A 13,643-nucleotide genomic window follows, 5' to 3' on the forward strand; every position below is an offset into this window, starting at 1 on the left:
ACCATCCTTACCCAAACTGGCTATGGGTTTAGATTTGCCCAGGATTTGCAGTTCTGTGGGCAGTGATACAGAATGACAGCAGAGGGAGAGCGTGGAAACTAGGAATTGTTCCCTACTGGAGGGCCTGTAAGAGATCAGATCATCCAAAACAGGGGATAATGGTAACGTAGATGATGTGTGTCCCTGGCAGCTGGAGCCCTGGACACTTGCAGAGTATCTGCCATAACCTGCATTTCCAAAACCAGAGGCAGGAGTGTCACCACAGGACCCTTTCTATAGGGAGCAGGGGAAGTTACACAGGTATAGACTATTTTACAAGCTGGTATAGAGAAGCAATAAATTAAGTATTATTGTGCATTTCTTAGTAAGGTCAGTCCTCACACTAATCAAATAGGATCTGAAGGCGTTAGTTCTGACGTAGGCAAAATCCAAGTGGAGTGAGTTCCTTCAGTTTACTTACACAGAGGTGCAAGGAACACATACATGCATACACACACAGAAAAATGACAGTTTTAACACCCAAAGTTGGGTCATTTTGCTAATGTAGCAGACTGATATGCAAAGAAATTCAGGAAGCAAAGGGAAAGTGGTGCATCAACGGGTATAAGGTGAAACTGTCAATATCTCAATAAAGGCCTTTGTCCCACCGGTGGACCTGGCAAAGTGCTACTTGTGGCTTCTGCTGTATTTTTTGAGCTAAGCCTAGAGACAGCTGCGGACTTCAGTGAACCATGATAAACCATTACCAGCTTGAATTTGTTCTCTGTTGACTGAACGCCACAAAACTAATGTCTTTAATGAATCACAGCATTTTGATTGCTCACAAAATAAGGAAAGGTGTTGAGGTGACAATTTAACTGGCATATATGTACGTACTTGCTTCAGAAACATGGAGAGGTTTGTTTCTGTATGTAGAAAAAACATCAGTAACCAGAGTGATTTTAAATCCGTGACTTAAAATAAGTTATTTAAATGTGTTTCACATCAACAAGCAAGAAACTTAATATAAATAATTGAGTTTAGTCCTGTTTTGAATTTGTACTTTCTAGTCATTTTCTGAAGGAAAGGTTGATTCTTACTGGTTTATGACATTGGAAAAATTGTTGATATCCAACTAAATGCATAATTTCAGGTGATACTTAGTACTTTTGTGTGCAAATATCATTTTTTTCGGTATGATTTATCTGATTCAATACGTTTGCTCTGATCTCAATTTTCTAGGTCTGTACGTACAAAAATCATGTATTTCTAATTAGGTAGTTAACTTTCACTTAAGATTTATTTAACCTCTGGTTTGGGTAGAAATTTTTAATTAAATTAAAAAACCCCTCAAAATCAGTGCTTTTAGTTAGCTCTGCCCAAGAAATTAAAAATACGAGTATATATAAAGAAGATGTAACAAGACATCTTTTGAACACAGCTCCCTTTGTCATCAGGGAAAGTATTCATCATTCAGTGAATCGGAAACTTTCTGATATGTATGGTCCTTGAGATATGCAAGGATGATAGTTACTAGTACTGTTTTTTAATCGCTCATTGAAGGAGGAAGCTAACATTTCCTTATCCACTTTAAATGATCAGGTTGTTGAAATGAACTACGCAAACCAAAATTAAGACGCAGTTTTCTTTGTAGCCATAGAAGAGATGATTGCTGTCAAAAGCTGCTTTTAGCACTTCAATATACCCTGTTTTCAGGTCACCTTCTGATGATTAAATTCCATGAGACTTTCAATGCGGTTTGCCTTGGTAGCAAACACGTACTGGCTTAACATGACTTCAACATTCTTTTTGATTATTTTAATACTTTATACTAAGGCCTAGACCTCAACATCTGTTGCTCTCATTCCAAAGGTAGTACTAATTAGGGGTTTTAATTGTACCTTGGTTTTTAAATGACACTTTGTCTTTTAATTACTCTCTCTGTTTTGATAAGAATCTTTGTAAAAGGAAATTCCTTGAAGTAGAGCAACCGTGGCTTATTTTGAGGGTTGAATCAGAACTAGAGAACTGCGTAATTAGGTGTGTTAGATTAGTCATGTACGTTTATTCAAAACAAAACTTTAGGGCAAATTTGAAACTCTGACAGAGTAGACTAACACCATTAAGTGATTGTTAGGGAGACCTTTAAAGGCTATTTAGCCTGTTTTGCACTGATGAGAAAGCTCCTCTGCTGAATTTGAGCTGTCTGTGACTTTCCTTGACTATTCAAAAGCACTTTCTTTAACTCTCTTTTACCAAGTGTACAGCTAAGCTCTCGGAGGCAGCTAGGTGTCAGGTTAGACGTGGCCTCCCTTGTATTTTCCCTTCTGCTGGTTGAAGCAGATAAACTGGCCAAAACAAACCAAAAATCCCTAATCCTACAGAAAAGCTTGTTGAGAAATCAAATGATAGCTAGTGCTGGTGGAGACAATAAAGAAGGACTGCTCTTTCTGGTGACCATCAGCTGGTGCAGTGCTTATCCGTATTATAAAACAGCCCTCCCTACAAGCAGTTGTGCATGCTCTTCTTCCCTGAAGCACTAGGTGTAAACCTGATTAGCTAGTAAATCATAGTGTGTTCTGTAGTGTCAGGTGTTTAATAGTTGGAGAGATGTGATCTAAATATTGCACAGAAGTGGATTAATTCACAATTGTTGCCAAGATGTTTGAAGGAAATTAGAACTTCTTAGGTCTGTTCATTGCAGGGAGGGGAATTGAATATGGGATGACAGTCTCGTTAGAAGCAGTATTCTCATTTATTTCTTTGAAGAGCATGTGCAAACGTCGAGGTTAAGGTCATAACAGTATTGCCATGATCTCGCCCCTTTCATTCCTGGGTCTTTAAAATAAAATCCACCAAGGTGAGAAAAGAAACTGGGGTGAGAGTAGGAGCTGAGGTTAATTTTAACTTGATCAGGCTGAGACAACCCACCATTCTGTCTGTCATTAACGTAAGATTACTTTGCTTTCTGGTCAGGAATGAACAGAAACCTTTATTATATATTGAAAGAAGAGACTTGTTCTGCGAAGACCTATGTGGACTCTGAGCTGTAAAATGACGAAAATGCAGTGCCTGCAGGCAGAAGGAGCTACCTGTTGCAGCACGTACCTCCATCTTGTAACAGCCCAGGGTTTGAAATAAAGGGCTTATCACTTAATGGCTTTCATGTGCAAGAGAAAGTACATGCACAGGAAAAACCTTGTGTCTGGCACCATACACCCAGAGGTTTTTATTATATGTGAATGGGTTGCCTTCGTGATGAAAAGGGAGAGGCGTGTGTCTTGGTGAAAAACGTGACTGGCAAAAGCTTCGTTTGTTCACTCCCCCCTCCCCAGCAAATTGCCTGAAAGTGGATCATGAACAGCGATGCATCATTACTATTATCTCCCAGTATGATTCACGGAGCCATATATAGCAGCTCGTCTTTTGAGGAGAATTCTTACTCAGAGCAAGTAGGATGTGGAAACAAATATTAAATGTCAGACTGTTATGTCACTGTAGCATTAGAATTTCTTTCGTGGCAGATAAAAGTGTCTAAAAATGGCTTGAGCAGCAATGCCTGTCAGTATTAAGCAGGTATTGTCAGGTTAAAAATCCTCATTAGTTTTCTCCTGATTCGATGCTCTTATTTTCATAATATTTCTCTCTTTTTGGGCAACAAGAGTGTGTTTGTTGATTGCACTAGCAAATTCTTGGATATTTTAATATTTGGATTGCTGGTAATGCAAGGTAGCAGGTGGCTTTTGGAGCATGCTTTAGGCTTTTTTTACTTTGTGGTTTTTAAGAGCTCTCGCCCTTTGATTGCCTAATCATGCCCCAAATTAATTCTCCGTGATTTCTTTCTATTCTCTTTTATTTGTAAAAACTGCTTCTGAAATTGAAGTATGGCTCATAAGGTTGATCCCTTTTAAGATTCTTCTGTCCTCCTTTTAGAAAGATTGCCTTTCTGGAATATGAACAGCATTCTCCCTCTATATTTTGCATTAATTTAGTACCTTGAAATTTAGACTGCTTTTCTTGCCAAGAAAGACTAGCCAAGGCTTTCTTCAGGGCTTCAGTGATTGCTGCTGGACCAGCCTCTCCATCCTTATCCCCAGATGACCTCTAGCCTGAGGATCCAGAGCTCTGTTTTTCTGGTGCTGTTGCCAGTGTCACTTTTGTTCCATTTCCACTGCTGTAGTAAAGTACTGCATTGTTTGTTTATGTTGCATGTATGTTGACTCAGCTTTCACTTTAAAAGAGTGCTCAAGATTTTTAAATAAACACTGGGAAATAAGAATCCTGTCTTGTGTTTTGTGATATTGACAACATATTGACAAAGCTGTGTTAGTAAGAGAAATATTCCTGTGTTCTGTTACAGGTTTTGGGATTTGAAGTTGATACAGTGAACTCTGTCCAGTTTTCAAACCACACAGGTAAAATTTTACATGTGTCGTCAGATACCACTCCACAGTCACTCGGCTCTACTCGACATGTGGCTCACCTCATCACATGACAGTGGAAGGGAGATCGGTCTTATGTTTTTACTCACATTTTCAGGATATAGGACAGAAATGTAATTTTCATGTTTTGATTCAAGTCTCACAGAAGCCTGAATTTGGGATTAGGACATGATATAACATGGTAATGTCCTGTTCTGCTACTTCAGAGTGTGAGTTTCTTTTGTTAGGCAGTAATCTAACTAACTCAGTGAAATAACACAAATATGGCTGTCCTGGTTTCGGCTGGTATAGAGTTAATTTTCTTTCCAGTAGCTGGTATAGTGCTGTGTTTTGGTTTGAGGATGAGAATAATGTTGATAACACAGGGATGTTTTCGTACTGCTGAGCAGTGCTTACACAGAGTCAAGGCCTTTTCTGCTTCTCGCACCACCCCACCAGCAAGCAAGCTGGGCGTGCACAAGAAGTTGGGAGGGGACACGGCTGGGACAGCTGACCCCAGCTGACCAAAGGGATATTCCACACCATGTGATGTCATGCTCAGCATATAAACTAGGGGAAAAGCTGGCTGGGGGTCTGCTGCTCGGGAACTGGCTGTGTATCGGTCAGCGGGTGGTGAGCAATTGCATTGTGCATCACTTGCTTTGTATATTCTTTTATCATATTATTATTTTCCCTTTCTTTTGTGTCCTATTAAACTGTCTTTATCTCAGCCCACAAGTTTTACCTTCCCCCCCTGCCGATTCTCTCCCCATCCCACTGCAGGGGAGTGAGCAAACAGCTGTGTGGTGTTTAGCTGCCTGCCGGGTTAAACCACAACGGCCATCTATGGGCAGGCCTGTGAATGGGAGAGTCTTCAGTACTATTTTCTGTGCAGTAGGGCCCTATGACACTCATCATCATATTACCAACCCAAACATCAGAAGAATACTGAGCTAGATGCAGTGTTTCATCTCGTTATGTGCCCACCCAGAAGGCTAGCAATTACGCTAAAATTACATTCTGGAGGGAGGAAGGGGTGGGGTGCTAATACATTTGGGTTCTAAGCCAAATGATGGCTTAGATGATGAGTGCAACCATGATGCACTCTCATCATCCTTTCAGACTTCCTAACGCTCACAGTGCTAGAGGACTTTATTTTTCAAAAGAAAGCTGAAATTTATGTTTATTTTAGCAATACCTTTCACCCATAAAGGAGCTCCAAGTGACTTGCTATTTTTGAATCAAGAGACACGTCTACTGTCATGGTGGTGGCAGGTTGCTTGAGGGGAGATCTGCTCTAGATAAAGAATTTCTAAGGGTGTCTTAAAAAATAAACAAAGAACAAATTCTGACTTTAACATCTTGTAAAAGAGCAAAAATTTTCTGACAAAAAAAAAAAAGGCAAAAGTTGAGATACTTTCCTAGTATCTCACGGGTACAGCTCTATTAATAAAATGCTAAATTTTTGGAACAGAGAGCAGACCAGGAGGCCTCTGTCCTCTCTTACTATGTTGAGCTCCATGCAGCTTTCAAAAGGCTGTAAGATGTTCCTATCATGGAAGGAATTTAGTGTCACCCTGGGAAGAAGAAATTAATGTTTCAAGGGTAGCTAGAAAGCCATCTCTGCTTGTTGAGGAAAGGCACAAAAGAGGTAATAATTAAACATGGAGTGGGGGTCTTTGCTGGCTCAGGCAAAAAGCTTATTCTGCTTGTACCCTTTGGCACAGTACGAAGGTTCTGTCATGTTTTCAAGAGATGTTTAGATGTGACTTATGTTTCTTAATGTATTTAGTTTTGGAGTTTGGGATTTTCCGTTGTTTAGTTTTTGACAGCTGGGTAAAACTGTTGTAATCTTCCAGAAATGAAGGAATTTTTTCACGTGAAATAACTCGGCACTCAGAATGGATGAGCACCTGTCGTTTGTCGGCTTTCAGTTTCAAGATGATACCAGCTTTATAGGACATTAAAAGAGCTTAATAGAGTTTTTATTGGACCATAAACTGAATGTTTCTGAAGGTAGGAAAATTACATTACCAATAGGATGACCAGATTCTTAAAACAGAAAAGAGGAGAAGAGGGAAGATTTTATTTTATTTTTTTTTTTAATAGTATCACAGCTGGAGAAAGGTTACTAGTGCTTCATTAAAGGTTTGGCAGACAATGAAGATAGTAGAAGGAACAACAAATTAGTGATTCCCACCTTGCCCCCCCACCCCCCCGCCACGAAGGCCTAAATGAACATCCCAGAACCAAAAATGTCTCAAAGATCACAAGTCTTTAAAATATTTGGAACTTTTATTTTGTCTCCTCATGTTTAGGAGTCATGTTATCAAGTTTTTTCTGTCATCTTGATTGTCTTAGTAAATGTTTAAAAAAAAAAAAAAAAAAAATCCCAAAGATTGGTGCGCAACCTCATGACTTTGGGAAGCAGAGCTTTCAGAAAAAAATCACAGTACAGTAAGTGTTTGGCCCTTGCCAAGTGTGAGTAAAAGGAGAATGTATTTAGAAGTATTGGTCATTTGGCTGAAAGAGGAAGGAATGGAAAAGAAAGGAAGGGCACATATTCCCTTTTATGACGGGTCTAGTTCTCTAACGCTGCAGTTTATCCATGAAATCCTTTCTACCCTTTCTTAAATTGAAGGATAGATTCTAAGCCCAGTGGCTTTGCACCTCCTCTTTGAGAGAGGCATGTAGGAACATGTGGTGTCCTCATACAAAGACTTTTCCAAGTTTGAACATTTACACATGCCTGCACACAAACTTGCACTAGTACCTGCAAATCAACGTACGTGCAGTCTGTGCCACTGCAGGGATTAATGAACAGAAACTGCTGTGGCTTGTGTCTGGAGCAGTGCCACAACACACAGGAATCACGTGCTGGAGGAACTGGTGAAGATAACTTGATTTTCCTACAAGAACAAGATCTTACGAGAACCCTTTCTGTGATCATTAAAGCTGAAGGGCAAATTTTTGCTTCAAAATCTGTGAACTCCAGTTTCTAAAAGAATGTGACATACCAGAGGGGGCACAGGTAGTAAAGTGTGTGAGGTTTCAGATATGGCATTCATTCTTTCCCCATCCCTGTCTTTAAACTGGCCGTGTCAGCAAAAGATAAAGCGCAGAGAGAATTTATGACTAACAGGCTTTCTTTGGTGAATCATTATTGCCTTTTTTTTGCCCTGTCTTTAAATTAGTAAGAAACCAGGGGCCTATTTCTGCTGACTCCTGCTCAGAAAATTCAGCTTTCTTTAGTCTCTGATAATCCTGAAATTCGGAATATGTGCTTTAAATCAGTCCCCCTGGGAGAACAGTTTGTCATGTTGCTTGGTGAGGAACTTCTATGATTAGAGTGACTCACCCTTGAATGGTATCATGCTTCATGTACAAATAAAAGAAGCTGTCATGCAACCTATAAAGATGCTGTGCTTTTTATTCTATTTTACTGTATTGTTTGCACAAGGATCTCATCAGCTGATGTGCAAAAATAAAAATCTAGATTTTTTTTTTATTGTATCGTTGATATTTTGGGGTGCATTTTTAATTCCTCAGTGATTTGCATTTTTATTTTTAATTTGTAGGTTAATGGTAAGCATATAATGTGCTTACTTCGCCATCCAAATCCTACCTTTGAAACTGCTCCAGAACAAATAGCCTGTTTTTTTTCCTGTTCCTCTTCTTTTTATTTTTAAGCAAAGCACTTTTGGACTTCCACTTAGTGGGTGTGTAGTGGGTGGTTGGGTTGGCTGGTAGGTCTAATACATGAGAAATTATAATTATGTCTTGTTCATGTGATTCTTCCTAGTCTACCGCCCATATGCAGTCATTCACACCTGTGCAGTGTGGGACAAAAAGAAAAGATCTCCACTCATGCCTAACACTGGTAGTATTTTACTCCCACACTGACAGGCTGTAAAAAATCCAGTGGAGAATTTGTTACTGTATTTCTGGTTTTGTTGAAGGCCTCCTGGTAGCTGAAGTCATGTTTAGACCAGGTTGTTTGCCAGAGTTTGCATGTGAATTTTGTGGCACAGCTGGGACCAGACTGCCTGCCCATCATGTGCCTTAAACACTAGACCTTTCTTCCTTTTTCCCATGTAAAATACTTGGTTACTGAAGCCACTTGGAATAGTTTTGCAGGGAGCACCACAGGAGGAACTCAAACCTCAGAACAGAATGTTCTGGGTTGGAAAACGAAGAAATCTTACATGCTTTGCTATACTTAAATGGTAGCTTGCTTTTTGTTTTGTTTTGTTTTGTTTTTTTCTTCTGGTATGCCTGAGATTTTTAATCTTTTCTTTTTTCCTTGTTTTTGAAAGTAATTAAGAGGCTTATAAATACATTCCAAAGGAGAAAAAAAATGTACCAGTGGAAGAAGGCAAGAAAGAAAAGTATGTAAATTCATCTTGGGTGCAGTATTAGCTGCCTCTCTTGGTTGTGGTTTTGTTTTTTTTTCCTTTTTCGTACAGATGAACCAAGACACTTCCTTGGAGACTAATGAATATGTTCATCATTTTAGAGGGATAAGTGACAAGAGGCATCATATCTTACCTGTTTTTCATTCCCTTATCTGCTTAAAAGCAAATATATAACATTTAATTGTAATAAAAGGCCATAACACAGATAAGCAGAAGGGGTATAAAGATGTTTAAATGTTTATGTTCATCTACGTGTTTAAAATTATTACTGATCTGGGAGACTAATGCAGTCAGTCTGAGCCAAGTGCGGTTTTGGAGAGCTGTATCATGATTTGCAGCGTTCTCTCTGCTCTCTCAGTCCAGTACTGAGGGGAATTATTTGGTGGTTTTGTAACAAAAACTAGGAAGACTTAGCTTTCTTCCTCTGTGGAAGATACAAGCCAAGTTCTCACCAAGTATCTCATCCAAGATAAAGGAGTAATAATTTGATCCAGCTGCTATGCATAACCAGCTCTGTAGTCTCCAAAGGGATTTAGTTGTTTTGCCAAGTACAAACTTGAAACTCATTCTTCAGTTTTCTTGGCTGTGGTTCTTGTATAACGTGTGCAAATAGCCAGGTACTGTGAGACTTGGAACTTACATAGTGTTGAGTGCCACAGTGGAAATACTACTGCAGAGTAGGAGTTACAGTAAGTGGACAGTTAAACAGAAGATTTTAAGTTTTCTCTTGCTCTTTTTCAGATATTCATATTTAGTGGTGTAGGCATAAGGATAACATTTCTAGGAAGCTGACTTTCTTTTAGGTCTTGCAAGGCAGCTCTGGGTCTTCAAATGTGCTCGTTGTCAGCTGAGTTCTTATGTCTAGCTAAGGAAGACAGCGAGTCCTCGTTATCGTCCTTAACTCTAACCACTCATGCTTTTCCCTAAAGCCAATTGGACCTCACATGTTTAAGCTTGCTGTTTGCGTTCCCTGCTAACTAGCTTTGGGTTCAGGGCTATGCAGTAGGTTTTTGACCACACAGTATCTATCTGGGTTTTTTGCCTTTCCCCTTTCAAGATAGTCCCTCTCCCTCTTCCTGGGACCCCAAGGTATCCATCCTTCAGTTAGAGAAACCCTTTTTGAACATGAGTAACTGGCTTTTTCTTCTGTTCCTCTACAGAAGCTGCTTTTTGGTTGTATATTCCACCAGGAGAGCAGGTTAAATGCAGGGTCATGGGATTTGCTCCTTGTTCATCATGTTACATGAAGTCACCCTGGGGAAAGGGCTTAGGGTGGTTTCCATCTTGCTGCCAGTTTTGATTTTGTTTGTTTCTTCTTACTTGAACATAATTCAACTCCTAGTGAAATCACAGTTCTCTGCAGATCCAGCGAAGGCATTGCCCTTTTTCTTCTGTCTGAATAGCTGGGGCTTCCCTGAGAGCTTCCCTAGAGCTTTTTTTTTTTTCTTCCAGCTATCTTGTGATTAGACTTTAGGTTGTATTACATGTATTACCAGGTGGTAAAAAGAATCCTCTAGATACCCTTGGAAGTCATTGCTACAGAGTTCGGACAATGTCCCTGCCCCATGTGGGTAACTTACCAATTCCTGAGCTAAGCTGGGCTGCTAGCCAACATTTTGTTTCCGTATTTATTTTCCTCCCTCAGTGGAGGATCAGTGTGACATGGACCCTGTGCATTGACTGTTTAAGACAGCTTGACATAGGAAGGTGAACTTTTAGTTAAATAGTGAATGTGCAGGGTCCCTCTGTAGGAATGGCTCCCGAGAGTATCTAGATTGTCTGGACAATCTATCATAGTTATTTTTGTGGCCATGTGTAAGATGAATGACTGCTCTTTTGCCAGCTGACCTTGATTCTGGGTGAAAACTGCACTCGGTTTCATTGATGGGCACAATGGAATAAAAAGGACTCTGTTGGGTCCCTGTATGGACTGGCTTTGCAGTGCTAATAGAAGTAGAGATTCAGAGAAGAGGAGAGGGCAGATTATTTCTCTCTGAAGCTGCAGATGTGACAGAACGAACATCTGCATATGTGTTAAATAAGCCAAATACTTGAGTTAGTTGTAGTCAAGGGTTCCTCATATACCTGTGTCTAGGTGTTAGGCATTGCCGTTTTGAGTATCACTATGTTCAGCAGTGGAACTACAGCCCTAACATATATGGGAATCCCTCACTTTGTCCGTTTCTTCACAGAGACTTTTTAAAAAGCATTTGCTAGGGAGAGAATTGTAGTGGCTGGTGTGAGTCAGTCCCCCAGCCAGCTGGCAGCAAGTCGTGTTTTAGAGGCTAGGCCTTTGTGAGCTGAGGAGAACAAAATGATCCATCTGCTCACCCTACTGTGGGTGTATTTGCATTCATAAGAAGGAAAACTGAAAAATGTGCTTATCCTAGGCTCCAGGCACTTTTTGGCAGTTACTCTAATAACACAGTTTAGAGTGATAATCAAAGCCAACAGTTTTTGTCACAGAATTTTCTAACTCCCAAGAGCAGAAGTGAAAATAAACAAAATACCATTGTCTTCATACGGGGGTGGTGTGGAAGAAGATACCTCATTCAACATTTCACTTTTCCTAAGCCCAGTTAATAAAAAGATAAGCTTTTTAACAAACTCTGAATTTATGGAGGTTGGAAGAGTTAAATTGTGGGTGCTTCATCTAATATCCTGGAGGAAACCCCATACAAGGGAGTGATGGCTGCCATCTAGATGGGCAGGCTTTGATGACAAGGTGCAAGGTGCATTTAAATTTTTCAACAAAATGTTTAGAGTCTGTCAAGGAAGATTGTTTTTTTTTTCCTTGAAATTGGCTGCCATGAAGCTTGGTCCATTGTTTGCTGAAATCAGTTCAGCTTCTCCCAAGTAACTTCACCTTCCATCTGCTTCTCAGCCAAGAATATTGGCTTGTAATTCTTAGAGATCATTCAAGGATAAGAGTGTATGGATATTATTTGTCTCTTTATAGTGTCTTTCTGATACTCATTTGCCTCTTCCAGGATCCTCAGCATTAAAACTGTGCTATTTTTGGAAGAAAATCTGTCAGATGACATTGTACGTTTAAACAGCATCCATGACAATGTTCTGCTGCGGTCACTCTATTCGTTACATGCAGGTCCCAGTGAACACCATATCTGATAGGTGCGGCAGTGCTGCATGCCTGTGTCTAGACAGATCCACAAGCCTGTTTAAGCTCGTCATCTAGCTGTCAATCTTTTTATTTTTCTTTTTTTTATAGTATAAAATAACAAAAATAGATTATACTAACACCCTCCTCCAGTGAAGTCTAAAACAAACGTTTGTCCCCCTCCACACGGGAAAGGGATAGTTGTATAGGTTCCATGGGAAAACTTGCAGGAGCTTGTGTGTGCTCTGCTCGATTTGCTGATAAATGGACAGTCTCAAACTCCAGTGTAGTCACTTCAGTTCCTTTGGGATACAGAGGTGCTGAGAAGAAGTTGAGCACGTTAAATGTTCTGCTGCCAGCAGCTTTCATTTGGCAACAACGTTTTACAGAAGAGGAGGTGGAAATGCTTTCTGGTGCTAATATCTGATACGGTCCCTCCAAGTGTATAATCTGTGTGATCCTAAATAGAAAAATTAGCTCTTGAAAAATGATCTGGCATTTACTTTGCAGGTTATGCCCACTGGAAGGGTCAGGTGTTAAATTCAGATGAACTTCATGAACTGTATGAAGGACTTAAGCTGAACAAGGTCAACCGGTATGATTATGTACTCACAGGTAAGAAGAGCTTGTTCCTTAGAGTTCCCATGAGATGTAAACAAAAGTAAAGAAAAATAAACCATATCCCTCCTTATTCCAAACCAAGCAATTACATTTTCCCTCCTTTGATTCCTCCTGCAATTTCATTTGTATATTACAGTCTCAACTGCTCATGCTGTTTAGTTTGAAACAGCCAGTGTTCTCCAGCCTGAAGGTTGCAATTGGGTGGGTAAATTGATCCCCTTGTATAGCTTACAGACTTGTACAGGCCAGTCATGTACAGGCTTAATTAATGTTTTGGGAGTGCCTCTACTGAAAAAAGGATGAGGAATGTCAGACTATTATTTTTAAATTTATTATGGAGACATCAGTTTAACCCTTTCTCCTAAATTTGCAGTACTGGCACTCTGCAGTACTATAGCATCATTTTATACACAGTTGTCTGTCCTTGTTTTTTCTACTTGATCTTTAAGGGGTAGTGCTTTGGATACAGAGCAAAGTATAAGCAGGGTTGGATTTTGGTTTTGACTCTGTCATATCTCTTGATTTTTTGCTCTTGTTACTGTGTAGGTCCTCTGAGTGGATACAGTTCTGCAGGACATAGTGACTGTGCAGTGTTTTCCTGTGCAAAGTGCTTATAAATACAGGCAAAGATAACTTTCTGCAGAATGCTTTGTAGAAAGGAGAGATTCTATGTGCAGTTTTTATTAAAAACTGCTTCTCATCCAATTCCTGCTTCTCAAATGTAGATTACTGATCGGGTTTCACCTCAGTAAGAGCTATGTATCTGGTTTAGATTACAGTATCAGTTTTTTTATAGCAGTGAACAGTCACTTTTTAAAGGTAAACAGAAATATATTGCCAGCTTTGATTGATTTCATGGCTTCCAAAACTGGAAACTTTAAGCTTATGGATTATAACCCCAAAGCAGTCATTCTGGCTTGAAGGGTGTGGCATGTCTAAAGAGTTGTTGTCAGTTCTTTTTCAGGAAATATCTCCACAGTAAAGGAGACTAAACAGAAAATAGACTGAACTAAGGTTAAGAAATTAATTTCAGCATAAAAGAGTTCTTTGTGATTGAGAAATACACAAACACCCTTTCTTTCCTTGAAA

General features: G+C 39.7%; 1 protein-coding gene across 1 annotated transcript in view; it reads left to right on the forward strand.

Moving 5' to 3' along the window:
• PDXK (pyridoxal kinase) overlaps positions 1-13,643 on the forward strand; it is a 55,053-nt gene that overhangs the window by 18,081 nt on the left and 23,329 nt on the right. The window contains exons 2-3 of the mRNA XM_076354849.1: positions 4,340-4,394; positions 12,444-12,548. Of these exons, the coding sequence (XP_076210964.1) occupies positions 4,340-4,394; positions 12,444-12,548 (160 nt within the window). The remainder of the gene's footprint in view (positions 1-4,339; positions 4,395-12,443; positions 12,549-13,643) is intronic.

This window comes from Aptenodytes patagonicus, chromosome 1, assembly GCF_965638725.1.
Source record: "Aptenodytes patagonicus chromosome 1, bAptPat1.pri.cur, whole genome shotgun sequence".
Lineage (NCBI taxonomy): Eukaryota > Metazoa > Chordata > Aves > Sphenisciformes > Spheniscidae > Aptenodytes > Aptenodytes patagonicus.